Below are 25,188 nucleotides of genomic sequence, written 5' to 3'. Positions count from 1 at the left end.
TTGCCCATTTCCATATTGTTCGAGCTAGAAGGGACCATTGGGATGAATGTGTCCCCCCTTGTTTTTTCAGGTAATACATCGTTGTCATGTTGTCTGTTCTTATTAAGACTGTCTTGTGTATGATCTGAGATTGGAATGCTTTGATGGCCAAGAACACAGCTAATAATTCCAAGTGGTTTATGTGGTAAGTTGTGTTGAGTCCCATTCCCCTTGTATGGTTAGGTAGTTGAGATGAGCTCCCCAACCTGTCACTGACGCATCTGTTGTGATTATGGTCTGTGGCACTGGGTCTTGAAAGGACCGTCCTTTTGTTAAGTTGTTGTGATTCCATCATTGCAGAGATTTATACGTTTGGCGGTCTAACAACACTAGATCCTGTAACTGACCCTGTGCCTGAGACCATTGTTGCGAGAGACACTGTTGCAGTGGTCTCATGTTTAGTCTTGCATGCGGTATTATTGCTATACATGATGCCATCATTCCCAATAGTTTCATGATAAATCTTACTGTGTAAGACTGATTGACCTGGATTTGTGATGTGAGGTATTGAAAAGCCTGTATCCTCCGTGGATTTGGGTAGGCTAATGCTGTTTGAGTATTGAAAATTGCACCTAGATAAGGTTGAATCTGTGCTGGTTGAAGATGAGATTTCTAGTAATTGATTGTGAACCCTAATGTGTGTAGGGTATCTATTGTGTATTGAGTGTGTTGCTGACACTGTAGAATAGTGCTGGATTTTAATAACCAATCGTCTAGATAAGGGAAGACATGTATGTGTTGTCTTCTGAGGTGAGCTGCTACTACAGCTAGACATTTTGTGAAAACCCTTGGAGCTGCTGTTATCCCGAAGGGTAGTACTTTGAATTGGTAGTGGTTGCCTAATATTAAGAACCTTAAGTACTTGCGGTGATCTGGATGTATGGGAATGTGGAAGTAGGCGTCCTTCAGATCTAAAGCAGTCATACAATCGTGTTATTGTAGTAGGGGAATAACGTCCTGTAGCGTGACCATGTGAAAATGTTCGGACAGGATATATAGATTTAAAGGTCTGAGATCTAGAATGGCTCTGAGAGTACCATCCTTTTTTGGTATAAGGAAGTATAGCAAATATACTCCTGTCCCTTGCTGTAAGATGGGAACCATTTCTATTGCCCCTTTTAGTAATAGAGATTGTACGTCTTGTTTTAATAGAACAGTGTGTCTGGAGAGTCTGTGAGAACAAGGGGGAATATTTGGTGGAGTAGAGATGAGTTCTAGGCAATAACCCATTGCATTTAATTGAGAGTACCCACTGATCTGTGGTGATGTTTTGCCAGTGAATGTGGAATTGTTGCAGTCTTCCTCCCACAGGAGACGTGTGGGATTGTGGGATGTTTGGGAAGTCATTGTTTTGTGGGTGTGGTAGCACTCTTTGAGACAGTAAACTTTCCTCTGGCTCTGAAGTTTTGTCCTCTGTAAGAGCCTCTAAATGACCCTCTTGAATAATACTGCTGCATCTGTTTTGGATGGGAGGTGGAAGCCTCTGCAGTTTGGGATTTAAAACCTCCCCTAAACTGTTGTTTCCAAAAGGAACTCTGAAAATGTGTGCTATAAAGGGCTCCCATTGCTTTTGCAGTATCTGAATCCGTTCTGAGTTTTGCAATAGTAGTATCTACTTCTGGTCCGAAGAGATGCTATTTATCGAAAGGCATGTTAAGCACTGCCTGCTGTATTTCTGGTTTAAAACCAGAGGACCTTAGCCATGCATGTCATCGTATTGTAACGCTGGTATTAATACTTCTAGATGCAGTGTCAGATGCGTCTAGGGCAGATCTAATCTGGTTATTTGTAATAGCCTGTCCTTCTTCTACAATTTGCTGTGCTCTCTTATGGTGTTGCTTGGGTAGGTACTGCAAGAATTCTTGCATTTCATCCAAATGTGTCCTGTCATTTCTTGCCAACAGGGCCTGGGAATTGGCAATACGCCATTGGTTGGCTGCTTGTATAGCTACCCTTTTCCCTGCAGCATCAAATTGTCTACTTTCCCTGTCAGGGATGGGGTATCCCCTGAAGACTGACTATTAGCCCTTTTCGTGGCTGCACTGACCACAACAGAATCCGGTGGCAGTTGCTGCGTACTGTAGACTGGGTCTGTTGATGCAGGCTTATATTTTTTCATCAATTCTTGGGGTTAGAACCCTAGCTTTGACTGGTTCTTTGTATATGTCGTCTGCGTGTCTAAGCATACCAGGAAGCATTGGTAAGCACTGCTAGTGTTTATGGGTAGAGGATAATGTATTAAAAAGGAAATCCTCTTCCAAAGGTTCTGCATGCATTTGGACCCCATGATATGCAGCTGCCCTAGATATAACTTGGGTGTAAACTGTACTACTCTCTGGTGGTGATGGTTTAGTAGGGTAAAGATCAGGATTATTGGACAGTATAGGGTCTGAGTCATGCATGTCCCAAGGGTCTACTGTGTCTCCCTGTGAATAGGTATGGGAGTGTGATGGTGACGGTAGTGGTGGTGGGATAGTAGGTGGTGGTGAAAAAGAAAGCTGTGGTGAATGTGGTGGAGAAAGCTGGAGAGGTGATGGCTTCTCCTTTCGCTTACATTTTTTTTTTTGCTGTGGTGGAGCAGTATCAAGAGCCCCTTGAAATGTCAGCTTTCTTTTAGTCTGTGGAGGTGGAGAAGCAATAATTTTCCCAGTCTCTTTGTGGATGTGTATTCTTCTCTGCTTACTGTCCATAACCTCCAAAATTGGTTGGATATCATATTCCTCTATTTGATGTTCTGATGTTTTTGTGCCCTTAGAGGATTGTTCAGTGGCTGTTTTGGGCATATGTTTCAAACAGCTCGAGAGTCCTGTCTCTTCTGTGTAGAAGGATGTTTCCCTCTCCGAAGTGGTTCTAGGCTGTTTCAGTCCCGAAGACAGTAGCCGAGCTTTCGGCTCCAAAGCCGGACGCAGTCATTTCTGATCCAAAGGTTGTAGGCGTCGGCTCGGTTCGGAGGTGGAGCTTCTTATTTTCTTGCTCGCCTCCGGCTCCGAAACAGGCGTGGCATGTTTATGGGTTGAATTGGCCTTTTTCGGCACCGAACCCAAGGGCCGGTCGCTGACAACTTTCTTTCGGGTGGAACCACAGCTTTCCAGCAGTGATGCACCCAAGGCTTTGCTCAATTTTTTTAAAGTGGGTGTAGGGGGCAGGTGTACTCACATGCTGTGCCACTGTGATTGGCTGGCTGTCATCTTCTGATCCTCGTTCGGAGTCGGAATCTTGGATCAAAACAGCCGTCTGTGCCTGCTCCTCCTCTAAGGTGTCGGTGGACTCTGTATATTTTGATGCCATCTCGAGTCTTCATGCCCTTCGATCCTGCAGTGTCTTTTTCGACCCAAACGAACGGCAAGCTTCACAATCTTCCTTTCGAAGTTCAGGAGAAAGGCAAAGATTACATACCACATGCTGGTCAGTATAAGGGAATTTTGCGTGGCAGCGAGGACAGAATCGGAATGGATTCCGATCCATCAGGCTACGGCGTGGTAGGCCTGAAGAAGCCCAAGAAGGGCGTTTTCTTGATCCCGACTGTACTATCGGATCGATTGCAGATGTAAACACGTTCAAAAACAATACCGACGGTTTAATAAAGTGAATATAAAGTTTCCGAACCGAAAGCTTCGGAGCGAGAGGGAACACATACGAACCCAACGGCAGAAAGAAAACAATCTAACAAAGGAGTCGATGCCCATGCGCACTATCACTGAAAGGAGGAGTCACTTGATCCCGTGACTCAAAAAAAGACTTCTACGAAGAAAAACAACTTGTAACACTCCAAACCCAACACTAGATGGCGGGATATGCACAGCATGTGTATCTGCAGCTACACATGCCATCGAACATAATATATATGTTTTTATATTTTTAACTATAAACAATTTACATAATTACAGTTCAGTAAAAAAATTAACAATTAATAAATAATTGCTATTCGATAATTAACTTTCCACCCTGTACCCCTACAAAAGTAGCAGCCCATACCTAAAATATAACAATAAAATTGCATAACTTACATATTTAAATAAATTAAATGATCAAATAATTATTATTACTTAACTTCCCACCCTATACCACTACAAACCTAGCATCCCACAACTAAAATACAAGTAAAATCAGTACTCCATATTTTACATAATTAAAAAACAATTAAATAATTAACAATTGTTAATTATTACTTAATTAACTTCCCACCCTATAACCCTAACAGACCGCAAATAACGTAGCGAAAATAAATCAGCATTATAGCAATTGTAATAAATATCAATCATATAATTAAAATGTATTAAATAATTCATAATTATTACGTAATTAATTATCCACCCCATCCTCCTACAAACCCAACAACCAGCAACACTATAAATTACTATTAACAATTAATAAAAAAACTATAAATCAATTGAAATTACAAGCAATATTGTAAAACAAAATTAACAACTCCTATATAAATAACAGTAACACATAAAATTTATACTGTAACTAAAACACATTGAAATAATTAAAAAGTTATATTTTAACCATTATATTAACAAAAACTATATCAAAAACATCAATATTATTTACAACAATATTACTTGCCCCAAAAAACGATATTCTTGTCAATGATATTCGTGCATCACTATATTTGAGTTTCACAATATTTCATTCCTGATATGTTTGTCTCCCAATATTTTTTAATCAATATTTTGTCCAACCACCAAACCTAGAAAGGCCATACAAATCCCATAGGGCACCATCTCCTGCCCCATGAACAAAAGCTTTCATTGTGCTTTTCTGGTGACATGCCTTGTTCTACCAATCAGAATCGTCCTCCTTGCTTTGAGAAAGTGCATTCCTTCCAGTGCCACTCAAGTGATATCCTTTCTATTTCTCCTAGTGGGGAAATCTTTCTCCTGTCACGTGGCGAAAGTACATTCTGCTCACCCTTCATATAGGGGTCCCTTCTGCCTCTTCTGATGTGTTCTTTCTGCGACACCTTAGGAAATGTCCCTTCTCCTAACCTTCAGAGGTGTCCCTTCTCCTTTCTTCCTTCTCATGTGAACCAGGTTTCCACACTTACCTTTTCATCAAGGGCCTTGTGATGCTCAAAGAGGGATTTGAGGGCCTTCAGGACTTCTACCTCACTGGACACCCCAGCAGGAGATTGGGCCTGCCTTTTAACCACTGTCATCCTTAAAGAGCGCTCGTGTCGAGACACCAGGCACTCCAAGTGCTCCAACAGCAGCTACAATGAAGAAGAAAAACATGAAACAGAACAGGGTGAAAGGGAACATAAGCGCAGAGACTGAAATTGAGACGTGCTGGTTAAGACAGATCAACGCATTGGAAGTTAGGTGGAGCAGACAGAAGAAACATATTAGGTAAATGTAGGGAAAGAAAAAATAGGTGGTAACTAAGGTGTCTGAAGCAGCGAACGATAATTGAAAAGAGACCAAATCATGATTTCTTTCCAACAGTGCTTTATACAAAGCTTCTGCTATTTTAAAGTGTTGAAACTAGCATGTTACCATTGCATAACTTATTGCTGCTCAAAGGAAACCCGAACATGGTGAAGGAGACTGAGAAAGACATGGAATGGAAAAACTGAGACTACAACTAAAAGGAGAAAGCGGACAAAGAAGGAGATGGGGACCCCAGGAACCTCTGCACTGTCACTTGCATTATTCAAATCATGCTTGCTTTACTGGGCAGGGTGACTGTCTCCACTTTTCTTGGTTGCACTGTTACAATAGGCCGGCCGTAGTAGTGGAAGAGGTTCCATCCTATACCCATTCTTTAAGAAAGGTTATGGATAGGACTCTCATAATTAAAGACTAATCGCCTACTAGATATTGAGGGAAAAGTCTTTCCACGTATTTAGCTCGATTAACTTGGAAGTCTGGGTCACTGCTTCTGGGAATAAGGGAATGACAAATGACAATGTTTTAACTGAATCTGTTTCAACCTAAAGGATTTTTCACATCATGGAGGTGCTCATACATGTGTGTTTCATTGATTTTACTGCAATCTTCGACTGTGTGGTTTGGGGAACACCATTTTACCCACAATTTTGATGGATCCCCTCTAGATCTGGGGTAACCATGGGCTAGTTACTGCTGGAGCAGCCAACATATGACGGTTTCCCACCTACAAGTGAAGCAAGGCTTGACCAAAGGGCCTCATGCGGTACCCCCAACAGTGAAGGAGAAGCCATCCAGGGGTATTTACCCCCAAAAAGGTGTCAGTGCTACCAATCATTGGCACAAATCCTCAAACCTTCCCTGGTGGGTCGTAAAGCCAAAGACCAGGAAATCACACTTTCTAGGCCTGAGGGGAGGGGGGCTTCTGTTGACAGGTTTACTGCTGTTTCTGGCACCAGTCGGAAACTAGATTTCAGTCCTCCCGGTCGCTAGTACGGTAGAAGATGCCTCAATTTATGAATCTCTTGACCACCCTGCACGCCTGGGTGATAAGAGTCTCCACATCCCTTTGATCCCGGCAGACTAAGAAGATTCATGGAGTCATCTTAGAAGTATTTCGCGTGAAGCAACCCTCACCGCGGCTGGGCATACCTCGTAATTAGCTTAATGCAACTAGTTATCCCACGCTGCGGTAGCATTCCGTAGCCCTTATGGTGGGCTGCTTGTAGGCTGACGTAACAATCGAGGCAAAGACAACTTTCTTGCCTATCTAGAAAAAAATGTGATGAAGAGAATGCTTGAATTCATCAGTATCATTCATATTTCTCTGTGTTGTATTTTATTCCGAGGTTTTCATTGTTGTACCTTTACAATCAGGGACCAAACATATGAAAAACATTCTTGGCCCCATTACAAAGGAGATATTCCAGTCCGAACTGCCAGCATCAGTAGTGCCTGTTTATTCTGAGGACTTCATGTGGCTGAACACTGTTCCCTGGGAAAGAGTAGCAAGCTCAAGATAGCTTTTGTACCTTTCACCCAGGGGTTGGAGGACCCTACCATGGCTTTCCGAAAACCCAGAAACCAGAACAGCTCCCAAAGGGCAGAATAGCCATCTGGCATAGGCTTCTTCTAAACGAAGCAGCTGATACTGCAGAAAAAAGGAGAGTCCTATTCAGGACTGCGTGAAGCATCCTTTGCAGGTGGTGGTTGGTACTGCACAGAGGATGGGAGCAAACTAAGGAAGGAGGCTTGTACTGCCTAGAGCATACTCTGGAGGGAGATGCCCATATCTAGTGTGATTAGTGGTGCATTTCTGCCTTTTACAGAGTAACTCGTCAGACTCCAGACTGTGTTACAGAGTGAGTTGATCCTTGGGTTGTTGGGATTTTCCCAGTGTCTTTTTCAAAGATCTTTTGTAAGAGTTGACGGATTTGAGCTGTGCAGTCAATACTGCTGGGAGGAAGTGGTAGCCTTTTTAAGAATAATGCTGTCAACGTCTGGTGTCAACCAGTGCTGGAACTGCCGAACTAAAAGATCTTGGAAGTTGGGTAAGTATCAGCTGGGTTGTGCAAGAAAGGTGTGATGATCAGCTTACTTCCATAGTCTTTTATCAGCTGGGTTTGTGCAAGAAAGGTGTGATGGTCAGCTTGCTTCCATAGTTTTTTAGATATGTGGCATTTGTGTATGTAGATTTTGCAAAAATGGAGGACAGGCTGATGAAATCCCGAACTTGTGATACTTGCCGGTGTTAGTAATGTGGTTTGTGGTTTAAACATTGTGCTTAGTATATGCTGAGAAGTACAAGTACACTTGGTGTCCATTTGAACTAAATTCTGTGATTTTGTGTTGGAGCATAGGCATTTGGGAATGGGCAATTCAGGTTTGTCAAACTGAGTACTGGATTCCTCCGCTCTGTTATATAGCTGTTAGGCTATTTCAGTAAAATCTAAGCGACAAAATCTAGAAAAGGTCTGTGGAAGTGGGGCTGCAATGTGAGGCTAGAAGGCGTGTTCTACAGATGAGAAGAAATGATAATATGGAAGGAGTAGGAACGCACTGGACAACGAGTGATTCACAATCAAGTATGACACATTTCAGAATGTATTTTGTTGGCATAGAGGATTTTGTTGATGCCAGCTACATCCCCTCTGGCCTTTGTCATGATGTGATTTTTCTTTAAGATTTTATAGCCTACAGACATGGCATCATGTAAGACTTCTGTCCAGTCAACGCTTAGCCAAGTTTCAGTGATGCAGAGCAGGTCAATATCAGAGGATGACAGAAGATCGTAGACCTTAACTCAAGTTGTTTTCTAAATCTGTGTTGATGAGGGCACTGAAAAGTTGGTCAGTGTTATTCAATGAGACTTGCTCATCTTAGTATGAGAGTTACTTAGACACAATGAGGTTGGGAGGGATACTGCCAAGACTGAGCAGTGATATTACATGTTACAGAATTAAGCGGGGTGGGAAGTGGGTGAGGCTGAGCAGGAGAAAGACGAGTTTAGAGAGTGGGTGATAAAGAGAGAGGAAGAATTAGGTTATGTTATACAGCTACATTGTAAAGAACCGAGCTCCACCATCATGGTGACAAGACGTTGATCAATAGATTTGAGAGAGAGAGAGAATGGAAAATATTACTCTACTCCCGGTGAAGGGTGGCATAGTTCACGAAATGCTCTGATTTTTGGTGTCCCAAATAATACAAAATACTGGCAGAGAAAAAGCCTACAGAGAGGCACAAATACTTGCTTACTTTACAAAAGTAAATGCTGTTGCGCCTAAAGTGTGCACCTACCCCAGGGCATGTACTCGTTAGAAGGGGAGTTCCAGGGGCTGCACTCACTGGAACTGGGGCTTGCATACCATGCACTCACTGGAAGGGAAGCTCACAACGTATGCATTCACACAGGGAGCCCTGGAGGCATGCACTGAACAAAAGGATGATCACTCACTGGAAGGGCCAAGTTTGTTGTTTATAGTAATAGAGACCGAAGGCTGCTTCTCGTTGTAGTATCAGGAACGTGTAGGTGCCTTAATACCTGCACGCGATAATGGTTGTGGAACTTGGTGTGGGGATTCAAGAATGTAAGGTGGGAGCGGGGAGACGGTGGTTGGGGAAAGACCGAGATGGACGTGTGAGGTCATGCTCTCAATAAAGAATTACAGCTGCCTACGAGTTACAGCGTATTTACTCCACAAATGTGGCCACGAGGGAAGAACCTTTATCCTAGATGTGCCACTTACAGGCAGCAGGAAGAGAAGGTCCAAGATATGCAGCCGGCCTGTTATACCTCTTGTGGAGCCACGGTGAGTGCTGGCTCATACAGGTCTGCTGCCTACTGTGAAGAGCGACGTTCTTTCCGTGTGGAGGTTCCTGAAGGATTTTTGGACATTTTCGGGAGCTGGGTTGGTGCGCGTGGAACTGGAACTTGGTGACCATTGTTGTGCACGCACCAGGATCACTTCACGTAGCGACGTTGAACGTGCCGCCGTCTTTAAATCAGGCATCAGGCCGTTGAAGTTAATGTGGTGACGCATCAGCATCCATACCACCATCTTACATCGTTGTATTTCAGAATTGGGCCGTTTTAGGTCAACGGGGTTACGCATAACATGCGTCACGAAAATCTTGATTTGTTATTTATATTTTACTACTCAAGGATCATGGTCATGCCGGTTCTATCCAGGATCGGAGTTGTGCCAAGGTACAAGTTGAGTCAAGTGTGCAACACGGTGACAGTGGTAAAAGCGGTGAGGTGCAGACCTCATCTGTACATTTTTGCACATCAGTTCGTTGCTTCAGTGGTGTGCACACCTTATTATTCATCCTCATTGGTGATGTGCACACCTAGTTTATTGTAGTGCACAGTTAAGGATTTTGGTTTAAATGATTATTGTGCATTTTCAGTATATTGTTAGGGAATTTTTATTTGACAGGGTGAGTGTTTTCTGGCAGGATTTACGTAATATTCACATTTTTCGAACATGTATGTGCAGGCATTTTCACTCACCCCTTCCATTCCATTCCTCCCCAGAGTGGGTGAGCCTGCAATGAAATGGAGTGATTGGAAGGAGTATTTCCTAAATTATATCGCTGCTATTGAAGAGGGAATTCGAGAATAATTCTCCTGCGTAACAAAGAAACGCATACTTTTATATAGTTTAGGTCCTGAAGGACAAAGAGTGTTCACTCAGATGGAAAAAAAAAAAAAACAAGAGCGAGTGATGACTTTGATGTTTTCAAACATGCCTTGGATGCACATTACCAACCTGTTGTGTACCCTGCTGTGGATCGGTGCAATTTCTTTCAGCGTAAGCAGGGCAAAGAAGAGACCGTGGAGGACTATGTATCTGCTCTCAAAAAGTTGGCGATAACTTGCAAGTTCGGGCAGTTACATGATGAACTGATTTGTGATCCGACTATAATGCATTCTAATAATGCTGTGGTACAAGAGAAACTTTGGGTTAGAAAAGAGAGGCTCCTTTGAATGAAATTATTGCTGTTGTTAAGAAAGCAGAGTTATCTAAACGCTGAGCTAAAGCGGCTTTGAATAATGGGAAAGATGGAGACTTGGTGTGTAAGGTAATGCATGATGAAAAAAATATGCCAGTAATAAGTATACCGAGCATAAACCTGGTATGAAGAAAAGTCAGCAGGAAAAAAATACCTTGTGCTACAGATGTGGCAATAAGGGACATTATGCGAGAGACAAATGTTGACCTGCAGTTAAATCAAAATGTGTCTTTTGTGGTGTTCTGGGGCATTTTGCAAAAGTATGTAGGAAGAAAACTAAGGATTCTATTGTTAAGTGCGTAGGAGTAGGACAAGAATGCCATGTTGAAGAGTCTGAGTAAGAAGATGTGGATTGTATTTTAAGCATTGAAAACATTGTACTGAGCATCAATGGGTTTCATAAGAATCCCTTACGTGATATAAAAATAGGGGTGGTGTCACTACTAATGGTAGCAGATTCTGGTTCACCATACACTACTATTTGGAACTATACGGAAGAGATTTATCACCCTCTTCCATTCAACCTGTTACATTCACGGGTGAGAAGATTACAATGGTGGGATCCATGATGTTCGAGTTCAAAGGGAGAGTGGCACCTGGCACTTTGTGGCAGAGAAAGGACCCTCAGTTTTAGGGTGTAAGGATCAAGGGGCATTAGGGGTCATTTTGAATCCCAGTAGTGACACAGAGGTGTTATCTCTGGAGGAGCCTGGCAAACTCTTAGAAGAGGAGTTATTGAAACAATTTCCAAAGATATTCTCTGGTAAAGTGGGCAAACTATTAAAATGTAAGCATAAATTTGTAGTTAAGGAAGGTGTTACCCCCGTATGACACAAAGTAAAGAATATTCCTTTGAGAGTGAGAGACGCTGTTATGCATGAGTTGGACAAATTGGAAAATGAGGGTATAATAGAACCCATCTAAAGTGCGGAATGGTTAGCACCCTGTAGTGGATCGTAAAGCCAATGGACAGATTAGGCTCTGTGTGGATTTGAGAGAACTAAACAAGTGTATTGTAGTTGATAAATTTCCTCTTCTTAAAATTGATGAGTTCTTGACTACATCCAAGGGGTGTAAGTGGTTTTCAACTATTGATCTTAAATCTGCGTATCATCACATCCTACTGCATCTACGTAGTAAGAAGTTAATATCCTTTATCACACCATTTGGGTGTAATAGATTTGTTCGGATGCCGTTCGGACTAGCTTCCGCTGCAGCGGTGTTTCAACGGCTCATGCAGAAGACTTTGGGTGACGCTGTGGGAGTCACTTATGTTCAAGATGACATACTCTTCATGGGGAAAGATAAAGTGGAACATGACGCTAAGCTAATGCTGGTTATGGGAAGGCTTGCTGAGAATGGGCTTACAGCTGAGTTAAATAAGTGCAAATTTGCTAGAGAATCAGTCACGTATTTGGGTCATGAAGTAGGTAAGCAGGGTATTCTTCCAAAGGAAAGTATTTTGGCTGTGATTAGGGATGCTCCTGCTCCAAATTCTGAAGGTAAGGTTATGTCCTTTTTGGGATTAGTTGAATTCGATGCAAAATTTGTGGAACACTTTTCCACCAAAACTTATGAGTTGAGACAATTGATTAAAGAGAAACAGGTATTTAAGTGGGATGCTGAATTGAATAATGATTTTGAACAAATTAAATAAGAAATCTGCTCTGCAATTCCCCTCACAAGGATTTGACAACCAAGAACAAAGTATACTAACTGTTGACGCTAGTGGAAAAGATCTTGGGGTGGTACTTACACAAAAGTCAAAGTATTATTACTGAACGTATTATTGCATTTGCCTCACGTGTTTTATCGTCTACAGAAGAGACATTTTCTGTTATTGAGAAGGAAATGCTGGCAGCGGTTTGGGGCATGGAAAAATTTAGGCATTACCTATGGGGTTCTAGGTTTGTGTTGAGAATGGATCAAAAACCTTTTGTTAAGGTTTTAATACCACAAGGCATTGCAAAAGCTACTCCCCTCATAGCTAGAATGTCGGTACGGTTGTTGGATTATGTTTATGAAGTGGAATATCTCCCAGACATAAGAAATAAGGTGGCTGATTATTTGAGCCATTCTCCATTACCCATTCAAGGAAGAAATGTATGTGAGTGGGATGATTATAGTGTCGCCATAGCAGATTTAGTTGAGGGAGACCTGACTAATGGGGAGAATAATGATGTTAAAAGGAAGGAATGGATTACCGCTTACAATATAGACAATGTCTTGCAAAAAAAATTAGGTTATGTTAGAGGTGATTGGCCTTGTAAGACTAAATTAGCCCAAGATTACATTAAGTGGTGGGAGGTCAGAGATGAAATGACTATAAATGATGATGATTTCCTCATGAGAGGTGATAAGATAGTACCTCCTGAAGTACTTAGGGAGAAAATGCTTGTAGTGACTCATGAAGGACATTTGGGAATCGTCAAGTCAAGGAAAAGAGTGAAAATGTCCAATTAGTGGCCTGGGATGGATGGTGATATTAAAAGAATGGTGCGGAATTGTATGGTGTGCTAATGCGGACAAATCATTGAAGGTGTTTAGACCTGCTTTAGGTATGAGTTTGTGTCCATAAGCTCCATGGAAAGATGTAGCGGTAGACATACTGGGTCCAATATCTAAGTCTGTTGATAGTACTTTCGGTGACTGCAAATATGCGATTGTGTTACTAGATCTTTGTTCTAAGTGGCCTGAATACAAGGTGTATGAGAGGATTGACTCATCTGTGGTAATCTCATTTGTGTCGGGTGTGTTTTTGAAACAGGGCATTCCAAGATCTATTTTGAGTGACAATGGACCTCAATTTGTGTCTGAGAAGTGGAAGAAATTCTTGTCTTATAATGGTATTATAGAGAAACACACTCCAGTCCACCATCCAGCTGGCAATGGGGCTGTGGAGCGTTTCAACCATGTGATTATGGGTTTTGTATAAGCATCCATTGGTGCAGGGAAGGATTGAGAAAGGGAACTAGCAAGCATGATGTGTTTATAGGATTACTCCGATCCTTATAGGGTATAGTCCCTTTAAGATACATAGGGGAAGAGGGCCATACACTAAAGATAATAGAGTGTGGTTAAATCTGAAGATGCAGAGTAAGAGGTCCCCTGCTATAGTCAAGAGCAACATTTTGAAGGCACAGGGAGTTTATAAGGAACATTACGATCAAAGTCACAAAGTAAAAGATGTCAAACTAGAGCCAGGTGATTGGATCAAAGTTAAATTGGAGTGTAAAACACTGAAAGGGAATAGCAAGTTCACTAATCATCTTCAGGTTAAGATGATGTTTAAGCGTTCGGCCTTATTGAGTGATGGGAAAGTGTGATATTAGGGTAGATTAGCTAAATGCAGTGGCAAAGTGAAGCAGAGTGGTATGGATGTGCTGGAGAAATCTGGATCTGATTTTGAGTGGTTATGGCCTGAGGTTGAGGGTGGAGAGAAGCACCTACATGTTGAACAGGAACATCCTTTGGTACATAATCAACACGAAGGTTCGTTGGGTTCCACTCAGTCTGGCAACCAAGAGGGAGTTGCCTCCCGTACATGAACAACAAGAACATTTGTCGGGGTCCACTCGGGTTAACAACCAAAGGAATTTGCCTCCGGTTGCTACCCGTAGTGGTAGGGTGGTTGGATTACCAAGGAAGTATAAAGATTTTGTTAAATATTTAAAGTCAACGTACAATGTCAGTGTTTTTTGATTCGGTGTTCGTGTATCTATGATTGTCAATAGCTTTAAATTTGCTCAGTGATGTGCGTTTATATGTTTATTGTTAATGAGGGAGGATGTGTAGTATCGGGAACGCGTGCCTTAATACCTGCACGCGGTAATGGTTGTGTTACTTGGTGTGGGGATTCGAGAATGCAAGGTGGGAGCGGGGAGACGGCAGTTTGATAAAGACCGAGATGGACATGTGAGGGCCTGCTCTCAATAAAGGATTACGGATGCCTACGAGTTACAGCGTATTTACTCTACACTCGTGTACCCCTTCTAAACGTTACCCAAACCTTCGGACGATCCAGACCTTAATCTGTGCAGGTGGTGGTACGCGTTGGGCACAGGCACACTGGGGGCGGAGGGAAGGGGTCAGAACGTGTTTTCATCATCAGATTTTAGCCCACAGGTAAACCCAGAAAGGCATGAGTGGAGAACGTAGGTAGAAAAATGCAAGTAGAGATAAAGAGCCAGGACGTGATGAGTGGCACCTGGCAGACGACGGGGTCTCCTAGGAATAATCCTTGGTTTCTGCGCCCATTTTTTTTTCTTTTCACAAATGAAGCACTTAGCCCTGTCGCTGCGGCGCCTCCTTCCTTCTCACAGCAACCCCTGGATAACCCGGCGCGCGGGCCTGTGATCTCCAAGCAGCGCGCGCCCCAGCAGCCGGTCCTGTGATCCCCTTCTGACTCACCCTCGTGTTGTTCCTCTCGGCCTTCAGCTCCGAGATCTCCTCCTCGCGCTCCAGCAACTGCTCCCGGCACAGGTTCAGCTCCTTGGTGAGAGCAGCGAACTCCTAGGGGTACAGAGAGAGGCCAAAGAATGACATGAGGTAGAGACATGCAACGCAGCGCACTTTGACTTCAAAGGATATCAGGTTGAGACATACAACGCAGCGCTCTTCCGAGAAAGTAATATTACCGCAGTAGGAGCAACTGAAGTATAGTGAAACGTTGGCGCTGTACGGTGTGTGAGTGCGGTTCGGGCCACATTATAACGCTACACAATGTGCCCATAATCACGTATTGGTCAAGGGCGGTCATCGGCATTACTGCGGAGTGATCAAGGCTCCAAAATCAGCAAGTAATTATTAGATTACATCTCCTCGCAGGAGTTCCACGTTATAGTAAGAAGCCAGAGCAGAAGAGGGAGTTAGAGATGGGCGCCAGGGACAGTGGATGCCCTACAGTATCATTAGGGATCTTAAGTCCCAAGGGTGGAGATGTGAGGCATAAGAATAGCAGTGAGTGTGAGAACAAAGTTCAAACACAACCGCAAGAGTATAGCAGTATATTTCTCAAATCGATCCAAGAAAATTCTTGATCTCATAGCGCTTTATAAAGAGGCTGTAGGCAAACTAACAAGCACAATAAAAGGCTTCAGAAATACATTTTAATCCACAGTGATAAGGGATTTGCAAGAGAAAGTGAAAAACACAAAATTATGTCATGCACCTGGATGAGACACAATGAGGAGCGAGTGAAATCTGGGCCTTTTAAATACTGGCTAGTGTGTGATCAACTTTCCAACCTTGATTCCTCTCCCATTTCTTTCCCTCGCTCGTTTTGTTTTGTTTACACGCTACCAAGTACATATCATCGTCTTCCATTGTTCCTATTTTACCACCATTTTACTCATTTAACAGCATCTCACTGAAATTATGGTCATCATGCATTAAATATAGGAGAGGGCTCGCGCATCAGAGCATGCGATGTACAACGTTCCACATTTTAAATTACATTATATCACTTCGACTTCCTTATAAACCAGCATAACACACCAGAACGTCTTAACTATACATACTAAAAGTAATAATTGCTAACAGTGCAAATTCAAATTATCAACAATGTTCCTCCAATGCAGGGAGGCTTGTCTATGACGCCTCACCTTTGCTGCCCATCCCGAATGAGGATCGGCATGTTTAAAAGTTGCTAACCCTTCCGTCCAATCTGAGCATAGCTCTTCCCAAGTTGCATCCCACCTCCTGGGAGTCTGACATTTTGTCACACTAATAAGGGGATAGGGTGAATGATAACCATAATGCAGTTACCATCACCAGCCTCCCTTCTCTCTTCCACTGTTCTGAGGCCCTCTACCTAGTTATGCTTCCGGCCACCTAAGGTCCAATTCTCAGGTCAGGCCTGCGCATTTGCAAGTCAAATCACGTGGCACATTATAAACCCTGTTAGCATTCCACTACCTTCCATATTCCAAGCATACATCATTTCTCAAATTGTTTTTGAATATCTTTATTTTATTCTGCCATAACAAACTTCAAAGAAAAGGAGACCGTTACATTCAGGTGCGCTTCTCAATATGCTCCCAGTCATAGTTGTTTTACAGCCATCATTTTTCCAGATTTTAACCACTTTGTACAGCCTTGGAAACCTGGATTGAAACTTTTACTTAGTATTTAGATTTTCTAATTCTGATTACATCTCCTGGATTGATGGAAAGATTAACAATGCCAGTTTTGAATCGTGGTGTCTTTTATACTGGCTCAGTGGGATTCTGTTTTGGATCTCCCTTCTTATGTTTTCACCATCCTCACGCATCTTGTAAAACCTCTGCATTCATGACCAACACAATGACGACTGGGAATGCCTGTCTCTCATTAATAAAATAAAATTGAGTTATATTGGTGACTCATTAATAAAATAAAATGGAGTTATATTGGTGACAGAATGTAAAGTATTCCTACGAACCTAAGTCATTGACATCAATGCTTTGGAAATGTTAATGTTATTGTTGACAGGCCACTATATACTCTCTTAAAATAAAGTGTACTCTTTCAGCCAGGCATTATTATGTGAATGGTTCAAGGCAGTTTGTTTGTGACAAATCTCACAATCCTCAAGAAAAGCTTTAATGGTGGAGACATAATGTGATACCATTATCGCTTACGTAAACCGAGGGCCAACCTTCCTGACAAAAGTACCTTGCAAAAATTAAATAATAGAGGAAGTATTGACCTCTTGTAGTACAAACGTCCATTCACACAATCTTGCTTAATAGTTCGATGCCAAAATTAGATATCTAATTTTTGGTTTAAATCTGGTGAAAGGACCTAAAAATGCAACAACCAAGGTATGCCACGGTAGCGTAGGAAACTGGGGGCACTAGTGATTCTTCATGAGAGTTAAATAACTTATCACCAAACTTTACATCCTTGTACAAAAATGTAATCTTCTGAATCCACTCTAGGCCACTAAAACATCTGACACAATCTCGTCTTAATCAATATTTTCCCAATGTATCCTGCGTGTGCAAGATTCAGACGTTTGTGTCTTAAGGAAGGAGGAACAGGCATATTATGACACACTAATTCATCTTCAACAGATGATTCCACTCTGATTTTCCAGATTTTCCACCCTCACTGGCCAAACAACAGAACAAAAGAGCAATCTTTCTCTGTGGTAAATACTTCACGCCATGATAAACATAAAAAAGTGGCCCTATATTTAATCAGAAGGTCTGGAATAACAACAGCATCTGCAAGGGAGGAAGGGGGGGGGGGGCGCTGCATATGAAGAGCAGTAAAACAACAACTGTACATGGCTAGTCTAATGCAACCTGAAACAGAAAGAAAAGAACCTCAAGTCATACACTCAGTTTCACAACTTAGCACAGGATTCCTTTCATAAATACCGAGTAAAACTTCTCAACTACTGTATCCATACCACAGTATTTATAGACACACAGAGGTAATGGCAAGCTCATGAGAAATGAGAGAAGGCACTATGAGAAAGCTATTAGAACAGCGATGATCCAAAAACAACGAGGGGTTTAAAAGTATCTGAGGCGCAGTGAGGAGACAAATGTTTAGGGATGAACAAGAATATGGCAACAATGGGATGCTGACCAAGAGCTTTATATAGCAATTCTTTGTGGACATTAAAAGACAAATCCACTCTATCAAAGAGGGACTGAAGCAGATCTTAAAAAACATCAATAAGGATGACTTGGACTTTGGCAATAGATATTAAGCACTTGAGGAAAAAAACGTGGGCAGAAGACTTCACAGCCCTCATACTGGAGCTGGAAGAACAGAACATGATCAAGAAAGAGGAAGTCGCGAACACTCCCGGTTATAATAACATCAGGATTATAGGAGTTCCCAATAGAGCAAAGACATCTGAAAAACATGTTAAAGATCTGTTTTGGACCATCATGGAAACCAGACACAGCATCCATAATCCAAACCAACTACTTACTTACCTCTGGGCATACTCTTCCTGGTGGATACACTATCTAACCACAAATTCCTCAGCTTCAGACTGGATCTGGAAATTCTGATAGCAGTGCTTCCACATGCCGCTAGGTGATGCTGTGTGAACTCGTGGTGACTTTGTTCCACCCTGGAAGTGACGGAGCAGAGCCACATACATGTGCCACCCCTGCACAGTGACCTCAGTTAAATGTCATCGGACAGGAGCACAAAAGAATCGGAAGTACCAGTGTGCAGATCTCTAGATTGGGACTCTTCTTTTTAAGTGTTATAATAGGCCACTCCACTGAACAGAGAGTTAGGTCAGAGAGGAAGCCAATGTCAGAGTAGCTACCAGAAAAAGCATTACCAATGGTAAGTAACTTAAAAAAATATATTATTCATTTATTAAATGTCACTGACCATAAATCAAGACCAACAATACTTGTGCCATGAAATCCTCATGTATACAGTGCATCCAGTTACCGAAACCCCCCATACCCTCCCCAAGCAACAGATAAAGAGAAGAAACTCCAACTAACAGAAGAAATTAATTGATAGAGCTAGTAGTAGACCTTAAGCTCCAGGGTGACATCATTTACATTAGCAAAAAATACTACGGCCAAGGGCATGGTGTTAACCGCAGGGCATCACAGAGTGTCAGCAGAGGGGTTATCAGGAGGGTCCGCAGCCAGAGCAAGGGAGGATGGGCAGGCTAGAAAGTTAAGTGTTTAAAGGAAACCAGGTATTCCAGGGATGTGAAGTGGGAGATAACAGTTCAGCACACGTCAACTGTTCATTGGAATAGATGAGGCCCGTAAGCCAGTCCCTAGATTTGGGGGCTCGACTCCACCCCCGTCAGCAAGCAACCCTCCTCTTCGAAAGCAGCAGCGCTATCGCTATATACCAAGTGAACACAACATTCAGGTCTTTGGCATTCCTAAGCAGGGCCACAAGGGAAGTCAGCATAAGTGGTTCATCTATCATAATAGAGAAAGCATCACGCACTTCCTGCTTCTATAATTTGACCAGCTCACAAGACCATGTCAGATGAAGGAAGTCGGCACCGGCTATACCACATCAGGCACATGTATCATCTGACCAAAGTCTGAACCTACACAGTTTAACAAGAGGGTAGTGTGCTCTGTGCAGGAAGTTGGAATGAATAACACAGAGTCTATTAGACACTATTTGACCGGTCTGCGTGCAGCAATAGTGCCATTGTTCATCTGTGAGAGCTTCCCCAAGTTTTGTTTCCCACTGTGTTTGTGCTTGCCCCCTATAACCAAGGCATTCCGCCTGTGTCGTACAATACAGTAAGAAAACCAGGTGGTGAGTACTAGCGTCTTGAAGCAAGGTGTGTAGGGTATTGAAGATAAGAGGTTAAGCTGGAAAATCAGGCATGGCTGCCCTGGTGTTACATTTAAGACAAATGTAGGTGAAACTCTCCAGGGGGAAGGCTGCTGCATCTCCCAGATACTAAACCTGGAAAAGGAAGTCACTTGTTCTTTTGATGGATACTTCTAATTGCAGGTTCCCCACTGTTACAAAGCAGTTCCCCCCTAAGATAGAGGGGCAGACCAGAAAGTCCTGCAGTACTAAACAGGCAAAATGCCCTTCCTGTTGGAACTAGCTGTCAAGGCAGTAGAGCTTGGTGAACATGCGAAAAGTCCAGAACAGACACTCCACGTATCAATGCAGTGGTAGCCTCCTTGGCCCTGGTAGAATGAGCCCTTAGTCCTTCTGAAGGATACTTACTGGCCAGTATTATAGCTGTTCTAAATGCAGAGTCATTTTCTACAACTTCCTACCATTCTTTGCCGCAGAGAACCATACAAAAAGCTGATTATCCACACCCACCTGATCGTTGGTGCAATTAATGTTGAAGCTCAGGGCTCATGTTAGCTCCAGACAATGGAGTTCTGCTTCTCTTTCAGGAAGTTGGGCAAAATACATTGGTAGGGTGATCAACTGCCCAAAGTGAAACAGCACAAAGACCGCCCTTGTCGTCAACACCGGTTTGTCTGAGAAAACAGTGGAGTAGTAAGGCTGCACCAATAAAGCCTGAAGCTCACTCATGTAACGAGAAGAAGTGATTGCAATCAGAAAGGTAGTTCACAAAGTGCAGTGAACATCTGTGCATGGTATCGAATAGAGCAAATAAGGAATATGAGAACCAAGTTAAGACCCCACTGCAGCACCACAAACAGATGGGAGGGAATATGTGCATTGAACCCTTAATAAACGCATTGCAACAGGTGATTTAATCAAGGACAGTTGGTTTGGTAAATGCAAAAAGATCAAAAGGGCTAACAAATAACCTTTTACAGCGCCCACTGAAAGGCCTTGCTGGGCTAGAGGTAAACAAACAGTAACACATCTGACAGTTTCAGTTGTAAGGCGCCTGTCTCTACGCCAGGCTACAAACTTGTCCCATTGCACAGAGTAGATGGACTTTGCAGAGGGAATCCTGGACGTGAGAATGACATCCACTACATCTGATGGTAGATCAAACACAGTCATCTGCCCCTGCTCAATCTCCACACATGATTAGATTATGCAGGTTTGGGTGCAAAACCCTGCAATGTTGTTGCAAAAGAGTATCCTCCTGCGACAGTAGCCTGATCGGAAGATAGTCATGCCCAGAAGTCCGGCACTCTACTGGCCCACTCTAGAGCCACTACAATGACTTTGGCCCAGTTGTTCCATATCTCATTTGGAACTCTGGGCAGGAGAGGCAGTGGCAGAGAGGCATATAGGAGTCCCATGCTCCACTGACCAACACACTGAATCAGTGCCTGAAGGAATGGCAAATGAGTGCATCGCAGCACATGCTTTCTTTCAGGCTCAACATACCAATCTTTAACAATACATACAAGAAAGCAACTAACATAAACAACACATAAATCCACAGTCAGATAAAACTGGCTCTCATAACTACCACTTCAAAAAAACACCATTCTTTACGCAACCTCAGGACATCCCCACCTTCCACAGCTGGACTGCCATTGCAATGGACAACCAGATACCTCAAAAAAACACTACCAGTGTCAAGCCCAAGAATATATCACATGCATCAATGGCAAGACCTGAAATATGAAACCGTAACTCTGCATCCTACAGCGTAAGTAGAGGAAAATGAGGGTTAAAAATGACAAACATACTGCGCCGCTATAGCAGTCTACAAAGCAGTCATCAGAAGAAGTCAATACTAACCTATATGCATAAACTCTCATAAAGGAGGATACTGACAAAATTAAAAAATGCCAGAGGAATGTGGAGAAAACCTGAAGGGACTGAATGGCAGGATCAGAGGAGAAGAACAAAGCATGGCGACAACTGAGCAAAAGCTGGTGGTGGAGGGCCACCTAAAATAGGTGGACAAGCAGTAAAAGCAGGTGACAACTTTTGAGCCCAATATGGTGAAAGCCCTCACAACCCTGGAAGAAATAGACAAGCTTGACAATTTGCGACACATAACCCATATTAAGGTTGTGGGGATTCCTGCATCTGTTACAGCAGAAGAACTGAAGGGTGGGATCAATTAATTACTGGCCAGATTAGTGGAGCGAGTGGAAAACACAGATCAGGACAAACTGGTGAAAACAAAATACGGAATGTGGATCCATGGTAATGGCTGAGATAACAACAACTTAGTGGAGACTGTGCATTTTTAGAGCAGCTACATAGCAGTGTTGTAGCACAAAATTATGGGACCCCTCGACAGAATATGATGAGATGCCATTGAGTCTCCGATACCTCACAGGTATTCATTGGTTTCGGGCTCAATGGGAGCACCTTGGAGGTTTGGGGGTTCCCCCTGGTGGTAGGGGCCTGCATTATGCCCCGGATACACAGAAGAAGGTTTACCATGGGAAGGAGAAAGACTCTTGCGGTTTTCCTGATTTGAGCCCACAACCATTAGCCAGAAAGCCGTGTACCCCAGCTTTACATGTTCTTCTATTTTCATTGACATTCTGCAGTGTCACTACTAGGAATTTTTTTCTCCGCTTTTCCTCACTCCTAATCTGGACCAAAATATTGCTAAAAACGTCGACTATGTCAAAGGAAAGCTTGGGCACAATTATGACTGAGAGAGAGACAAAATGTTACCAAGACTGCCCACTGTCAAGGTTAGACCACCCCTAGACCAAAGAGAGCCAAATTCTTTTCTCATTTCCAACTCTCTTACCTCCTTAGTAGAGGGTCTACTGTACTCTATGAGACACTTTGTTTCAAGCCCTTCACAAGTCTCTGATCTCCCACTCAATTGCAGGCTGTTTCCAGTCAGTCCACTGGTTATACTACTGCTCTTTTCCATGGTGTGGTGTCTCCATTATCGGTCCAAGACTCAAGAACTAAGAGCCCTACCATGAGCATGAGCAGGGACAATACAATATTGCAGCATGCACAAGACACACTTGGGAGTTGGTTGACGGGTAACAGCCACCCCAGCTGTCCCAGTGGCTGGTAAACTGGAGTGCTGTCACTGTCACAATCAGTTTGTGTTTATCACAATTAGAGCTGCAAGCTCTCTGGTAATTACGGTCACACCAAGAATTCCTCCTGGATGGACGCGAGCCATGCTAAGAGTTCCTCCTGAGTGGACGTGATCCTGCAATTCATTCTAATGCAGGCACCCTCAGTTATGGTCCAGTTTAATTTCTGGGCATCATCACAAAGCACATGCTCATTTTGGGACTGAAGGAAAAGCAAGAGGGCAGTATTGGGCTAGACTTGTCATGTCTCTGCTGCTTGTGGGCATGGCATTCAGGGTGGAACTGGCAAGACGCTTGTGAGTGACTCACTGAGCCAAAAAACACTATATTTTGCCTTGTTGCTAAAAAACATTTTTTTAAAGTTTGATAGAGGACCAAGCTTTTGCACTGCAACCAGAGCAGTGGTACAGCTTGTAGGAAAGTACCATCTTGCCTGGCATGTTACCCCCATATTTCACTGTATATATGTTGTTTTAGTCTATGTGTCACTGGGACCCTGCCAGGCAGGGCCCCAGTGCTCATAAGTATGTGCCCTGTATGTGTTCCCTGTGTGATGCCTAACTGTCTCACTGAGGGTCTGCTAACCAGAACCTCAGTGGTTATGCTCTCTCTGCTTTCCAAATTGTCACTAACAGCTAGTGACTAAATTTACCAATTCACATTGGCATACTGGTACACCCATATAATTCCCTAGTATATGGTACTGAGGTACCCAGGGTATTGGGGTTCCAGGAGATCCCTATGGGCTGCAGCATTTCTTTTGCCACCCATAGGGAGCTCTGACATTTCTTACACAGGCCTGCCAGTGCAGCCTGAGTGAAATAACGCCCACGTTATTTCACAGCCATTTACCACTGCACTTAAGTAACTTATAAGTCACCTATATATCTAACCTTCACCTGGTGAAGGTTGGGTGCAAAGTTACTTAGTGTGTGGGCACCCTGGCACTAGCCAAGGTGCCCCCACATCGTTCAGGGCAAATTCCCCAGACTTTGTGAGTGCGGGGACACCATTAAACACGTGCACTGCACATAGGTCACTACCTATGTACAGCGTCACAATGGTAACACCGAACATGGCCATGTAACATGTCTAAGATCATGGAATTGTCACCCCAATGCGAGACCATTCCATGATCCCCCGGGTCTCTAGCACAGAACCCGGGTACATGCCAAACTGCCTTTCCGGGGTCTCCACTGCAGCTGCTGCCAACCCCTCAGACAGGTTTCGGCCCTCCTGGGGTCCAGGTAGCCCTGGCCCAGGAAGGCAGAACAAAGGACTTCCTCTGAGAGAGGGTGTAACACCCTCTCCAAGGTGTCAGGGCTGGGGAGGAGTAGCCTCCCCCAGCCTCTAAAAATGCTTTGATGGGCACAGATGGTGCCCATCTCTGCATAAGCCAGTCTACACCGGTTCAGGGATCCCCCAGCCCTGCTTTGGTGCGAAACTGGACAAAGGAAAGGGGAGTGACCACTCCCCTGACCAGACCTCTGCCATCTTGGAAACAGAGGTGTTTGTGGCACACTGGACTGCTCTGAGTGGCCAGTGCCAGCAGGTGATGTCAGAGGCTCCTTCTGATAGGCTCTTACCGCTCTTGGTAGCCAATCCTCCTTCCTAGGTAGCCAAACCCCCTTTTCTGGCTATTTAGGGTCTCTGCTTTGGGGATCTCACCAGATAACGAATGCAAGAGCTCATCAGAGTTCCTCTGCATCTCCCTCTCCACCTTCTGCCAAAGGATCGACCGCTAACTGCTCAGGACGCCTGCAAAACCGCAACAAAGTAGCAAGACGACTACTAGCAACCTTGTAACGCTTCATCCTGCCGGCTTTCTCGACTGTTTCCAGGTGGTGCATGCTCTGGGGGGTAACTTGCCTCCTCTCTGCACCAGGAGCTCTGAAGAAATCTCCGATGGGTCGACGGAATCTTCCCCCTGCAACCGCAGGCACCAAAAGACTGCATCAGTGGTCCTCTGGGTACCCTCTCAGCACGACGAGCGTGGTCCCTGGAACTCAGCAACTCTGTCTAAAGTGACTCCCACAGTCCAGTGACTCTTCAGTCCAAGTTTGGTGGAGGTAAGTCCTTGCCTACCCACGCTAGACTGCATTGCTGGGTACCGTGTGATTTGCAGCTGCTCCGGCTCCTGTGCACTCTTCAGGATTTCCTTCGTGCACAGCCAAGCCTGGGTCCCCAACACTCTAACCTGCAGTGCACAACCTTCTGAGTTGTCCTCCGGCGTCGTGGGACTCCCTTTTGTGACTTCGCGTGGGCTCCGGTTCACTCTTCTTCCAAGTGCCTGTTCAGGTACTTCTGCGGGTGCTGCC

At 43.6% G+C, this 25,188-nt stretch overlaps 1 protein-coding gene across 5 annotated transcripts in view; it reads right to left on the bottom strand.

Moving 5' to 3' along the window:
* Positions 1-25,188, bottom strand: part of PPFIA3 (PTPRF interacting protein alpha 3) — a 400,966-nt gene that overhangs the window by 248,676 nt on the left and 127,102 nt on the right. For all 5 annotated transcript variants that reach the window (XM_069200870.1, XM_069200869.1, XM_069200871.1 and 2 more), the window contains exons 3-4: positions 14,859-14,960; positions 5,090-5,254 (exon numbers count right to left, since the gene is read on the bottom strand). In XM_069200870.1, coding sequence (XP_069056971.1) covers positions 5,090-5,254; positions 14,859-14,960 — 267 coding nt within the window. The remainder of the gene's footprint in view (positions 1-5,089; positions 5,255-14,858; positions 14,961-25,188) is intronic.

The sequence above is a fragment of the Pleurodeles waltl genome, chromosome 7 (assembly GCF_031143425.1).
Source record: "Pleurodeles waltl isolate 20211129_DDA chromosome 7, aPleWal1.hap1.20221129, whole genome shotgun sequence".
Taxonomy (NCBI): domain Eukaryota; kingdom Metazoa; phylum Chordata; class Amphibia; order Caudata; family Salamandridae; genus Pleurodeles; species Pleurodeles waltl.
Note: the sequence above shows the minus strand (reverse complement) of the source record. Positions and strands in the feature narration are given on the sequence as shown.